Genomic DNA, 14,195 nt, shown 5'->3' with positions numbered 1-14,195 from the left:
ACGACACGGCTGTCTGACTTTAACAAAGTAATTTGAAATCCAAATTTTTGATGATGCCACACATACTGTCAAATAAAATGCATTAGTTACTGGGAGTCAATTAGCTTCTTGATGTAGAAGGAAAAGTTTTCTTTTTAGTAAGTGTAATTTTTTCACAAAAATAAAAAGGTAAAAAAATAAATGAATCTCTCTTCAAAAAATGTTATCATTTTCACAAATTTCAAAAATATTACTTATTGTTGGTAAAAGGGCCAACTGTAGTTCAAAAAGTGGCATGCCAGTCAAGATACAGTGTCACCTCTGAGACATTTATTATTATTTTTTTTTAATTTTTCATTTTAAATTTACACATTTTTAAACACTATGTAACACTAGACAACAAAAAAATATATATTCATCTTTTATTTTTTTATTTTTTTAAGGGAGCTATTAAGTTTTCTGCAGGGGTCAGTCAGATGATTTCCATAGAACCACTTTGCATCAGCAGCATCATGCTCCAGTGCTCTGGGAGACTTTATAGTCCTGAGACATGATGGCTGGATGATTGACAGCTGTCTCTGATTTCAGCACAAGCCACAGACGTCGTCCTCATCCAAACCATGACTTTGGTCTCCGTCCTCATCTGGACTGTCCTCTGCTGCTGCTGCTTGACAGGTAAAGTGCAGAGAATCCAACTCCTCTCCTCTATGAACATCAGTCCCTGTGAAATTAAGCCACAGAAGCATGAAGCTGCTTGATGTTTTTGTGTGTGTGTGTGTCCTCAGAGTCCAGAGGCCAGGTCACAGTGACTCAGCCTGGAGCAGTGAGCTCTGCTCCTGGAGGCACCGTCACCATCCCATGTCGGACCAGTCAGAGTGTTTATAGTGGGAACTACCTGCACTGGTACCAGCAGAGAGATGGAGAAGCTCCTAAACTGCTCATTTATTATACTAGCACTCGATACTCAGGAACTCCAGATCGTTTTACAGGCAGTGGATCAAACACTGACTACACTCTGACCATCAGTGGAGTCCAGACTGAAGATGCAGCAGTTTACTACTGTCAGAGTCTTCATAGCATCAACAGTCAGTATGTGTTCACACAGTGAAAAAGAGTCGTACAAAAACCTCCCTGAGTCAGAGTGAAGAGGAACCACAGTGACTGCTGCAGCTGGAAGCTACTGCAGAGACTGACACACTTCACTGGCCACACACACAAACACACTGAGTGCAAAAATAAAACCGACACAAATAAATGCAATAATAAATATTAACAGGAAATGATTCTCCCAAAAGCTTCTACTCATGGACATAGCTCCTCTGCCAGATGAAGCTGTGCCTGGAAATGTCAAAACTTTTGATTTTTTGGCAATATCATCATTTTGGAAATGACTTGAGCTTCCTCATTGGTCAGAATCCCCAACATTAAGGCAGTGGGACGGAATCCCTTCAATGCTGTCTTGCCTGTGTCCCAGATGAAATGGAAGTGAAAAACGGTCTCTTCACTTTCAGAACGCAGTCTTCCTGGCAACAGAAAGCCATCACTGCTGAACCGTGGCAACACTCAGGTTTCAAGACATGAGGGAATCAAATATTTCCACCTATTTCATGTCACCCCTGTGCCACATGGTGGTGCTGTGGTTTGAATGATCACTTCAAGGGTTTGATCCCCAGGCCTTGGGCTTCTCTGTGTGGAGTTCTCATGTTCTCCCGGTGTCTGTGTGGGTTCTCTCCAGGTTCTCTAGCTTCCATCCACAGTCTAAAGACATGGAAGTCAGACAACCAAGAAACGAGAAATTGTCCATATGTTTGTGAGTACATGTGTGAGTGGTTGTTGGTCTCTCAACGTTGCCCAGTGACAAACGGACAACTTTTCCAGTCTGTAAGCCCAGTCTTCACCCAGCGACACTTGGGATGGACTCCAGCAACCCTGTGACCCTGAGTTCAGGAGAAGCAACTGTAGAAAATAGAACAAACAAAACATTTCCCCCCTTTAAACCCCTTTAGAAATGAGCAACATAGAATGCATCCTAATTACCAATATCAATTGTCAGCAAAAAAAATCAAGAAGATTTGTTCTGAGTTGCATTGATCTCCATGTCAGAAGATTTAACAGGTGTCTTTCTCTACTGTAATTACAATGATAGTCAAAGAGTTCTACAGTCTTTTCAAGGAAAGTCTTCTTTCAAGATCGTTTCTAGCTAGAAAAACAGCTGGACCATTACTGATGGCTACAGGATGATTGGAAACATCTTCAACCTGAGGGAGTTATGTAGGTCATAATATGAGAGCAGAAGCAGTGGCATCCTCTCCAAGACAGCAGCAGTTCTTGAGGTAGAAGTGGCTTCAAATGAAATGTCACAGTACAAAAAGAAAAAAGTGACCATGAAACTAACAGCAGCTAAAGTGACGAAGAGAACTCTAATAGTCTTGTTGTTAAGATGATTTCCATAGAACCACTTTGCATGAGCAGCATCATGCTCCAGTGCTCTGGGAGACTTTATAGTCCTGAGACATGATGGCTGGATGATTGACAGCTGTCTCTGATTTCAGCACAAGCCACAGACGTCGTCCTCATCCAAACCATGACTTTGGTCTCCGTCCTCATCTGGACTGTCCTCTGCTGCTGCTGCTTGACAGGTAAAGTGCAGAGAATCCAACTCCTCTCCTCTATGAACATCAGTCCCTGTGAAATGAAGCCACAGAAGCATGAAGCTGCTTGATGTTTTTTTTTTTGTTGTGTGTGTGTGTGTCCTCAGAGTCCAGAGGCCAGGTCACAGTGACTCAGCCTGGAGCAGTGAGCTCTGCTCCTGGAGGCACCGTCACCATCCCATGTCGGACCAGTCAGAGTGTTTATAGTGGGAACTACCTGCACTGGTACCAGCAGAGAGATGGAGAAGCTCCTAAACTGCTCATTTATGAAACTAGCAATCGACACTCAGGGACTTCAGATCGTTTTACAGGCAGTGGATCAAACAGTGACTTCACTCTGACCATCAGTGGAGTCCAGACTGAAGATGCAGCAGTTTACTACTGTCAGAGTTTCCATGTCATCAACAGTCAGTGGGTGTTCACACAGTGAAAAACAGTCGTACAAAAACCTCCCTGAGTCAGACTGAAGAGGAACCACAGTGACTGCTGCAGCTGGAAGCTACTGTAGAGACTGACACACTTCGCTGAGAATAGACACATTCTGAGCTAAAAAGCCTTGCAGTAAACCCTTTTAAAAACAAAAACATAACACATTGCTTCTGCTAATTCAAAGATTTAATTTTATTTAAGACCCTGATTCTGAAACTAATGTCTTATCTGGAATCATCCCTCACACTTGGAAAGTTCTTTTGTTAAACCTTCAGTTTAGGCAATAAGAGATGAATCAACAATAGGCCCATTCCCAACATTTTTTCAACTTCCAGATATTGAAAAATGTTACAGTTTAAAAATGATCAACTTCTTTTGATAAATATAATAAATCGTGAAAAGCCTCAATGTCCTTCAACTAGAGTTCTCTATGACCTGTGAACAGTTTGATGCTCCAGGCCATTACATCACAATCAGTTGATTTGAAGGTTGGTATATGAGAAAAAAAAAATCCTCTTTACGTCTACAAATGAGAAGGTTTCCTTCACAATGATAAATCTCCAGCTGGAGAGGCCAGAGGTGAGTGGAGAGACTCCAAGTGGATTTCTCATTATGCAGATGATAATACAAATTATATTAAAAACATGATGAAGTCTACTCAAGATTGTCTTAATTGTAATAAATAATTTGAATAAAAAACATAAACACTGTAAGAACATTACCATCTTCCCCACGAATAATGTGACAGAAATATATATTTGAAAATGTTTGTTTTACCCAAAATGAACGGATTGAAATGAATCAAACCAATACATCAACGATGAGACTTGCATGAATCAAATGAGCAGGAGAGACTTTACTGCTGTACGCATGAGACATTTTTAATTGTTCCAAAATCATGACGACACGGCTGTCTGACTTTAACAAAGTAATTTGAAATCCAAATTTTTGATGATGCCACACATACTGTCAAATAAAATGCATTAGTTACTGGGAGTCAATTAGCTTCTTGATGTAGAAGGAAAAGTTTTCTTTTTAGTAAGTGTAATTTTTTCACAAAAATAAAAAGGTAAAAAAATAAATGAATCTCTCTTCAAAAAATGTTATCATTTTCACAAATTTCAAAAATATTACTTATTGTTGGTAAAAGGGCCAACTGTAGTTCAAAAAGTGGCATGCCAGTCAAGATACAGTGTCACCTCTGAGACATTTATTATTATTTTTTTTTAATTTTTCATTTTAAATTTACACATTTTTAAACACTATGTAACACTAGACAACAAAAAAATATATATTCATCTTTTATTTTTTTATTTTTTTAAGGGAGCTATTAAGTTTTCTGCAGGGGTCAGTCAGATGATTTCCATAGAACCACTTTGCATCAGCAGCATCATGCTCCAGTGCTCTGGGAGACTTTATAGTCCTGAGACATGATGGCTGGATGATTGACAGCTGTCTCTGATTTCAGCACAAGCCACAGACGTCGTCCTCATCCAAACCATGACTTTGGTCTCCGTCCTCATCTGGACTGTCCTCTGCTGCTGCTGCTTGACAGGTAAAGTGCAGAGAATCCAACTCCTCTCCTCTATGAACATCAGTCCCTGTGAAATTAAGCCACAGAAGCATGAAGCTGCTTGATGTTTTTGTGTGTGTGTGTGTCCTCAGAGTCCAGAGGCCAGGTCACAGTGACTCAGCCTGGAGCAGTGAGCTCTGCTCCTGGAGGCACCGTCACCATCCCATGTCGGACCAGTCAGAGTGTTTATAGTGGGAACTACCTGCACTGGTACCAGCAGAGAGATGGAGAAGCTCCTAAACTGCTCATTTATTATACTAGCACTCGATACTCAGGAACTCCAGATCGTTTTACAGGCAGTGGATCAAACACTGACTTCACTCTGACCATCAGTGGAGTCCAGACTGAAGATGCAGCAGTTTACTACTGTCAGAGTCTTCATAGCATCAACAGTCAGTATGTGTTCACACAGTGAAAAAGAGTCGTACAAAAACCTCCCTGAGTCAGAGTGAAGAGGAACCACAGTGACTGCTGCAGCTGGAAGCTACTGCAGAGACTGACACACTTCACTGGCCACACACACAAACACACTGAGTGCAAAAATAAAACCGACACAAATAAATGCAATAATAAATATTAACAGGAAATGATTCTCCCAAAAGCTTCTACTCATGGACATAGCTCCTCTGCCAGATGAAGCTGTGCCTGGAAATGTCAAAACTTTTGATTTTTTGGCAATATCATCATTTTGGAAATGACTTGAGCTTCCTCATTGGTCAGAATCCCCAACATTAAGGCAGTGGGACGGAATCCCTTCAATGCTGTCTTGCCTGTGTCCCAGATGAAATGGAAGTGAAAAACGGTCTCTTCACTTTCAGAACGCAGTCTTCCTGGCAACAGAAAGCCATCACTGCTGAACCGTGGCAACACTCAGGTTTCAAGACATGAGGGAATCAAATATTTCCACCTATTTCATGTCACCCCTGTGCCACATGGTGGTGCTGTGGTTTGAATGATCACTTCAAGGGTTTGATCCCCAGGCCTTGGGCTTCTCTGTGTGGAGTTCTCATGTTCTCCCGGTGTCTGTGTGGGTTCTCTCCAGGTTCTCTAGCTTCCATCCACAGTCTAAAGACATGGAAGTCAGACAACCAAGAAACGAGAAATTGTCCATATGTTTGTGAGTACATGTGTGAGTGGTTGTTGGTCTCTCAACGTTGCCCAGTGACAAACGGACAACTTTTCCAGTCTGTAAGCCCAGTCTTCACCCAGCGACACTTGGGATGGACTCCAGCAACCCTGTGACCCTGAGTTCAGGAGAAGCAACTGTAGAAAATAGAACAAACAAAACATTTCCCCCCTTTAAACCCCTTTAGAAATGAGCAACATAGAATGCATCCTAATTACCAATATCAATTGTCAGCAAAAAAAATCAAGAAGATTTGTTCTGAGTTGCATTGATCTCCATGTCAGAAGATTTAACAGGTGTCTTTCTCTACTGTAATTACAATGATAGTCAAAGAGTTCTACAGTCTTTTCAAGGAAAGTCTTCTTTCAAGATCGTTTCTAGCTAGAAAAACAGCTGGACCATTACTGATGGCTACAGGATGATTGGAAACATCTTCAACCTGAGGGAGTTATGTAGGTCATAATATGAGAGCAGAAGCAGTGGCATCCTCTCCAAGACAGCAGCAGTTCTTGAGGTAGAAGTGGCTTCAAATGAAATGTCACAGTACAAAAAGAAAAAAGTGACCATGAAACTAACAGCAGCTAAAGTGACGAAGAGAACTCTAATAGTCTTGTTGTTAAGATGATTTCCATAGAACCACTTTGCATGAGCAGCATCATGCTCCAGTGCTCTGGGAGACTTTATAGTCCTGAGACATGATGGCTGGATGATTGACAGCTGTCTCTGATTTCAGCACAAGCCACAGACGTCGTCCTCATCCAAACCATGACTTTGGTCTCCGTCCTCATCTGGACTGTCCTCTGCTGCTGCTGCTTGACAGGTAAAGTGCAGAGAATCCAACTCCTCTCCTCTATGAACATCAGTCCCTGTGAAATGAAGCCACAGAAGCATGAAGCTGCTTGATGTTTTTTTTTTTGTTGTGTGTGTGTGTGTCCTCAGAGTCCAGAGGCCAGGTCACAGTGACTCAGCCTGGAGCAGTGAGCTCTGCTCCTGGAGGCACCGTCACCATCCCATGTCGGACCAGTCAGAGTGTTTATAGTGGGAACTACCTGCACTGGTACCAGCAGAGAGATGGAGAAGCTCCTAAACTGCTCATTTATGAAACTAGCAATCGATACTCAGGAACTCCAGATCGTTTTACAGGCAGTGGATCAAACACTGACTTCACTCTGACCATCAGTGGAGTCCAGACTGAAGATGCAGCAGTTTACTACTGTCAGAGTTTCCATGTCATCAACAGTCAGTGGGTGTTCACACAGTGAAAAACAGTCGTACAAAAACCTCCCTGAGTCAGACTGAAGAGGAACCACAGTGACTGCTGCAGCTGGAAGCTACTGTAGAGACTGATACACTTCACTGAGAATAGACACATTCTGAGCTAAAAAGCCTTGCAGTAAACCCTTTTAAAAACAAAAACATAACACATTGCTTCTGCTAATTCAAAGATTTAATTTTATTTAAGACCCTGATTCTGAAACTAATGTCTTATCTGGAATCATCCCTCACACTTGGAAAGTTCTTTTGTTAAACCTTCAGTTTAGGCAATAAGAGATGAATCAACAATAGGCCCATTCCCAACATTTTTTCAACTTCCAGATATTGAAAAATGTTACAGTTTAAAAATGATCAACTTCTTTTGATAAATATAATAAATCGTGAAAAGCCTCAATGTCCTTCAACTAGAGTTCTCTATGACCTGTGAACAGTTTGATGCTCCAGGCCATTACATCACAATCAGTTGATTTGAAGGTTGGTATATGAGAAAAAAAAAATCCTCTTTACGTCTACAAATGAGAAGGTTTCCTTCACAATGATAAATCTCCAGCTGGAGAGGCCAGAGGTGAGTGGAGAGACTCCAAGTGGATTTCTCATTATGCAGATGATAATACAAATTATATTAAAAACATGATGAAGTCTACTCAAGATTGTCTTAATTGTAATAAATAATTTGAATAAAAAACATAAACACTGTAAGAACATTACCATCTTCCCCACGAATAATGTGACAGAAATATATATTTGAAAATGTTTGTTTTACCCAAAATGAACGGATTGAAATGAATCAAACCAATACATCAACGATGAGACTTGCATGAATCAAATGAGCAGGAGAGACTTTACTGCTGTACGCATGAGACATTTTTAATTGTTCCAAAATCATGACGACACGGCTGTCTGACTTTAACAAAGTAATTTGAAATCCAAATTTTTGATGATGCCACACATACTGTCAAATAAAATGCATTAGTTACTGGGAGTCAATTAGCTTCTTGATGTAGAAGGAAAAGTTTTCTTTTTAGTAAGTGTAATTTTTTCACAAAAATAAAAAGGTAAAAAAATAAATGAATCTCTCTTCAAAAAATGTTATCATTTTCACAAATTTCAAAAATATTACTTATTGTTGGTAAAAGGGCCAACTGTAGTTCAAAAAGTGGCATGCCAGTCAAGATACAGTGTCACCTCTGAGACATTTATTATTTTTTTTTTTTAATTTTTCATTTTAAATTTACACATTTTTAAACACTATGTAACACTAGACAACAAAAAAATATATATTCATCTTTTATTTTTTTATTTTTTTAAGGGAGCTATTAAGTTTTCTGCAGGGGTCAGTCAGATGATTTCCATAGAACCACTTTGCATCAGCAGCATCATGCTCCAGTGCTCTGGGAGACTTTATAGTCCTGAGACATGATGGCTGGATGATTGACAGCTGTCTCTGATTTCAGCACAAGCCACAGACGTCGTCCTCATCCAAACCATGACTTTGGTCTCCGTCCTCATCTGGACTGTCCTCTGCTGCTGCTGCTTGACAGGTAAAGTGCAGAGAATCCAACTCCTCTCCTCTATGAACATCAGTCCCTGTGAAATGAAGCCACAGAAGCATGAAGCTGCTTGATGTTTTTTTTTTTGTTGTGTGTGTGTGTGTCCTCAGAGTCCAGAGGCCAGGTCACAGTGACTCAGCCTGGAGCAGTGAGCTCTGCTCCTGGAGGCACCGTCACCATCCCATGTCGGACCAGTCAGAGTGTTTATAGTGGGAACTACCTGCACTGGTACCAGCAGAGAGATGGAGAAGCTCCTAAACTGCTCATTTATGAAACTAGCAATCGATACTCAGGAACTCCAGATCGTTTTACAGGCAGTGGATCAAACACTGACTTCACTCTGACCATCAGTGGAGTCCAGACTGAAGATGCAGCAGTTTACTACTGTCAGAGTTTCCATGTCATCAACAGTCAGTGGGTGTTCACACAGTGAAAAACAGTCGTACAAAAACCTCCCTGAGTCAGACTGAAGAGGAACCACAGTGACTGCTGCAGCTGGAAGCTACTGTAGAGACTGATACACTTCACTGAGAATAGACACATTCTGAGCTAAAAAGCCTTGCAGTAAACCCTTTTAAAAACAAAAACATAACACATTGCTTCTGCTAATTCAAAGATTTAATTTTATTTAAGACCCTGATTCTGAAACTAATGTCTTATCTGGAATCATCCCTCACACTTGGAAAGTTCTTTTGTTAAACCTTCAGTTTAGGCAATAAGAGATGAATCAACAATAGGCCCATTCCCAACATTTTTTCAACTTCCAGATATTGAAAAATGTTACAGTTTAAAAATGATCAACTTCTTTTGATAAATATAATAAATCGTGAAAAGCCTCAATGTCCTTCAACTAGAGTTCTCTATGACCTGTGAACAGTTTGATGCTCCAGGCCATTACATCACAATCAGTTGATTTGAAGGTTGGTATATGAGAAAAAAAAAATCCTCTTTACGTCTACAAATGAGAAGGTTTCCTTCACAATGATAAATCTCCAGCTGGAGAGGCCAGAGGTGAGTGGAGAGACTCCAAGTGGATTTCTCATTATGCAGATGATAATACAAATTATATTAAAAACATGATGAAGTCTACTCAAGATTGTCTTAATTGTAATAAATAATTTGAATAAAAAACATAAACACTGTAAGAACATTACCATCTTCCCCACGAATAATGTGACAGAAATATATATTTGAAAATGTTTGTTTTACCCAAAATGAACGGATTGAAATGAATCAAACCAATACATCAACGATGAGACTTGCATGAATCAAATGAGCAGGAGAGACTTTACTGCTGTACGCATGAGACATTTTTAATTGTTCCAAAATCATGACGACACGGCTGTCTGACTTTAACAAAGTAATTTGAAATCCAAATTTTTGATGATGCCACACATACTGTCAAATAAAATGCATTAGTTACTGGGAGTCAATTAGCTTCTTGATGTAGAAGGAAAAGTTTTCTTTTTAGTAAGTGTAATTTTTTCACAAAAATAAAAAGGTAAAAAAATAAATGAATCTCTCTTCAAAAAATGTTATCATTTTCACAAATTTCAAAAATATTACTTATTGTTGGTAAAAGGGCCAACTGTAGTTCAAAAAGTGGCATGCCAGTCAAGATACAGTGTCACCTCTGAGACATTTATTATTTTTTTTTTTTAATTTTTCATTTTAAATTTACACATTTTTAAACACTATGTAACACTAGACAACAAAAAAATATATATTCATCTTTTATTTTTTTATTTTTTTAAGGGAGCTATTAAGTTTTCTGCAGGGGTCAGTCAGATGATTTCCATAGAACCACTTTGCATCAGCAGCATCATGCTCCAGTGCTCTGGGAGACTTTATAGTCCTGAGACATGATGGCTGGATGATTGACAGCTGTCTCTGATTTCAGCACAAGCCACAGACGTCGTCCTCATCCAAACCATGACTTTGGTCTCCGTCCTCATCTGGACTGTCCTCTGCTGCTGCTGCTTGACAGGTAAAGTGCAGAGAATCCAACTCCTCTCCTCTATGAACATCAGTCCCTGTGAAATGAAGCCACAGAAGCATGAAGCTGCTTGATGTTTTTTTTTTTGTTGTGTGTGTGTGTGTCCTCAGAGTCCAGAGGCCAGGTCACAGTGACTCAGCCTGGAGCAGTGAGCTCTGCTCCTGGAGGCACCGTCACCATCCCATGTCGGACCAGTCAGAGTGTTTATAGTGGGAACTACCTGCACTGGTACCAGCAGAGAGATGGAGAAGCTCCTAAACTGCTCATTTATGAAACTAGCAATCGATACTCAGGAACTCCAGATCGTTTTACAGGCAGTGGATCAAACACTGACTTCACTCTGACCATCAGTGGAGTCCAGACTGAAGATGCAGCAGTTTACTACTGTCAGAGTTTCCATGTCATCAACAGTCAGTGGGTGTTCACACAGTGAAAAACAGTCGTACAAAAACCTCCCTGAGTCAGACTGAAGAGGAACCACAGTGACTGCTGCAGCTGGAAGCTACTGTAGAGACTGATACACTTCACTGAGAATAGACACATTCTGAGCTAAAAAGCCTTGCAGTAAACCCTTTTAAAAACAAAAACATAACACATTGCTTCTGCTAATTCAAAGATTTAATTTTATTTAAGACCCTGATTCTGAAACTAATGTCTTATCTGGAATCATCCCTCACACTTGGAAAGTTCTTTTGTTAAACCTTCAGTTTAGGCAATAAGAGATGAATCAACAATAGGCCCATTCCCAACATTTTTTCAACTTCCAGATATTGAAAAATGTTACAGTTTAAAAATGATCAACTTCTTTTGATAAATATAATAAATCGTGAAAAGCCTCAATGTCCTTCAACTAGAGTTCTCTATGACCTGTGAACAGTTTGATGCTCCAGGCCATTACATCACAATCAGTTGATTTGAAGGTTGGTATATGAGAAAAAAAAAATCCTCTTTACGTCTACAAATGAGAAGGTTTCCTTCACAATGATAAATCTCCAGCTGGAGAGGCCAGAGGTGAGTGGAGAGACTCCAAGTGGATTTCTCATTATGCAGATGATAATACAAATTATATTAAAAACATGATGAAGTCTACTCAAGATTGTCTTAATTGTAATAAATAATTTGAATAAAAAACATAAACACTGTAAGAACATTACCATCTTCCCCACGAATAATGTGACAGAAATATATATTTGAAAATGTTTGTTTTACCCAAAATGAACGGATTGAAATGAATCAAACCAATACATCAACGATGAGACTTGCATGAATCAAATGAGCAGGAGAGACTTTACTGCTGTACGCATGAGACATTTTTAATTGTTCCAAAATCATGACGACACGGCTGTCTGACTTTAACAAAGTAATTTGAAATCCAAATTTTTGATGATGCCACACATACTGTCAAATAAAATGCATTAGTTACTGGGAGTCAATTAGCTTCTTGATGTAGAAGGAAAAGTTTTCTTTTTAGTAAGTGTAATTTTTTCACAAAAATAAAAAGGTAAAAAAATAAATGAATCTCTCTTCAAAAAATGTTATCATTTTCACAAATTTCAAAAATATTACTTATTGTTGGTAAAAGGGCCAACTGTAGTTCAAAAAGTGGCATGCCAGTCAAGATACAGTGTCACCTCTGAGACATTTATTATTATTTTTTTTTAATTTTTCATTTTAAATTTACACATTTTTAAACACTATGTAACACTAGACAACAAAAAAATATATATTCATCTTTTATTTTTTTATTTTTTTAAGGGAGCTATTAAGTTTTCTGCAGGGGTCAGTCAGATGATTTCCATAGAACCACTTTGCATCAGCAGCATCATGCTCCAGTGCTCTGGGAGACTTTATAGTCCTGAGACATGATGGCTGGATGATTGACAGCTGTCTCTGATTTCAGCACAAGCCACAGACGTCGTCCTCATCCAAACCATGACTTTGGTCTCCGTCCTCATCTGGACTGTCCTCTGCTGCTGCTGCTTGACAGGTAAAGTGCAGAGAATCCAACTCCTCTCCTCTATGAACATCAGTCCCTGTGAAATGAAGCCACAGAAGCATGAAGCTGCTTGATGGTTTTTTTTGTGTGTGTGTGTGTCCTCAGAGTCCAGAGGCCAGGTCACAGTGACTCAGCCTGGAGCAGTGAGCTCTGCTCCTGGAGGCACCGTCACCATCCCATGTCGGACCAGTCACAGGGTTAATGATGGGGAAGACTTGCACTGGTACCAGCAGAGAGATGGAGAAACTCCTAAACTGCTCATTTATACAACTAGCACTCGAGAATCAGGAACTCCAGATCGTTTTACAGGCAGTGGATCAAACAGTGACTTCACTCTGACCATCAGTGGAGTCCAGACTGAAGATGCAGCAGTTTACTACTGTCAGAGTCAGCATTACATCAACAGTCAATGGGTGTTCACACAGTGAAAAACGGTCGTACAAAAACCTCCCTCAGTCAAATGGAAGAGGAACCACAGTGACTGCTGCAGCTGGAAGCTACTGCGGAGACTGACACACTTCACTGAGAATTGAGAACACAATTACAAACTTGTCAAATGAACTGCACTGGACTGAAAATATAATAGACATTAATGCTCAAATTTAATTCCTTGATACTTTTTTAAATTCTGCACATTTTCATTCAAATCGAATAGATTTTTTAAATCTTTACATTTGGATCATGGAGATGGACAGTATTTACTTTTTTTTTTTTTTTTAATATCTACTCACTCCATTCCTCCAGCCCCCTGTCCTCTTCCACGCACCCCCCCCCCCCCAAAAAAAAACAAAAAATCCTGAACCCAGACCCTGCACATAAAGACAGAGTCATTTATTGATAAAGATTAAAGTTTATACTGAAATATATCATCTCCTGAAATAAAAGCAGCCCATCAGTTAGACTGTATTTCCACAATGAAGGACCACGTCTAATTTTTCAAGTTGTGCCGAGTGACTGTCAAACAGGCCAAAGCATTAAACAACACGATTACAACTGTGTAGACCCACAACTGTAAAGAAACAGAACCAACCAGAATCAAGGTTAAAAAGAAGAAGAAGAAGAAGAATGGTTCACCATCTCTGATATACATCTCTGGTATATTCGAGAGCAACGCAAGTCAGGTCGTCGTTTTTATGATTACGTCGCCCTCTGGTGGTTCAGCACATGATTCACAATAGTTGACTTATTGGCGCTGACATTGAATATAATAGGTTTTATATGGAGTCCTTGCGTACGTTTGTTTATATTTCATATCAGCACATGCATGCATTTATAGAAGGTCGATGCATACATATATTAAATGTTATATCACGTTAAACAATTTGATTGATTCTATATTTTATTCAGACGTTTTTCAGCGAGGGGAATTTTCATCACTTAAAGAAAACAATATTGGACTTTTGTTGATTTATCGGTTTTATAGAGAATTTGGGCTAAACAGTCGATCCCCGGTTGTTTTCTTTCACCATATTGTGTCGTACAACTGCAAAAGCAGATGTTTGGAGGTGAAAATGGCACCCAGCACTTAGGTGCTTTCCTTTCCACGCTTGGACAAATAAGTGAAACATGCAAATACACTAAATATGTCAATGTACAGGAAATCGGAAAAGAAACCGGAAG

At 39.6% G+C, this 14,195-nt stretch overlaps 1 protein-coding gene across 1 annotated transcript; it reads left to right on the top strand.

Annotated features, from left to right (window-relative positions):
* Positions 1-2,216: 2,216 nt before the first annotated feature.
* On the top strand, positions 2,217-13,003 carry LOC142899120 (uncharacterized). Its single transcript, XM_076042585.1, has 4 exons — positions 2,217-2,250; positions 5,414-5,506; positions 10,690-11,008; positions 12,724-13,003. The coding sequence occupies exons 1-4, from the start codon at positions 2,217-2,219 to the stop codon at positions 13,001-13,003; spliced, it is 726 nt and encodes a 241-aa protein (XP_075898700.1).
* The last annotated feature ends 1,192 nt before the right edge of the window (positions 13,004-14,195 follow it).

The sequence above is a fragment of the Nelusetta ayraudi genome, unplaced genomic scaffold, assembly GCF_046127955.1.
Source record: "Nelusetta ayraudi isolate G7.1 ecotype Tasmania unplaced genomic scaffold, CSIRO-AGI_Nayr_v1 ptg000071l, whole genome shotgun sequence".
Lineage (NCBI taxonomy): Eukaryota > Metazoa > Chordata > Actinopteri > Tetraodontiformes > Monacanthidae > Nelusetta > Nelusetta ayraudi.
The sequence above is the reverse complement of the archived record's forward strand: the minus strand, read 5'-3'. Positions and strand labels throughout refer to the sequence as shown.

Bases quoted from the DNA above. Each gene is read 5' to 3' on its own strand.
- LOC142899120 (XM_076042585.1), top strand. From the start codon at position 2,217: ATGATTGGAAACATCTTCAACCTGAGGGAGTTAT. The intron at 5,507-10,689 runs GTTTCAAGACAT...GTGTGTCCTCAG, and splicing joins TGAACCGTGGCAACACTCAG to AGTCCAGAGGCCAGGTCACA. The intron at 11,009-12,723 runs GTGAAAAACAGT...TGGAGCAGTGAG, and splicing joins AGTCAGTGGGTGTTCACACA to CTCTGCTCCTGGAGGCACCG.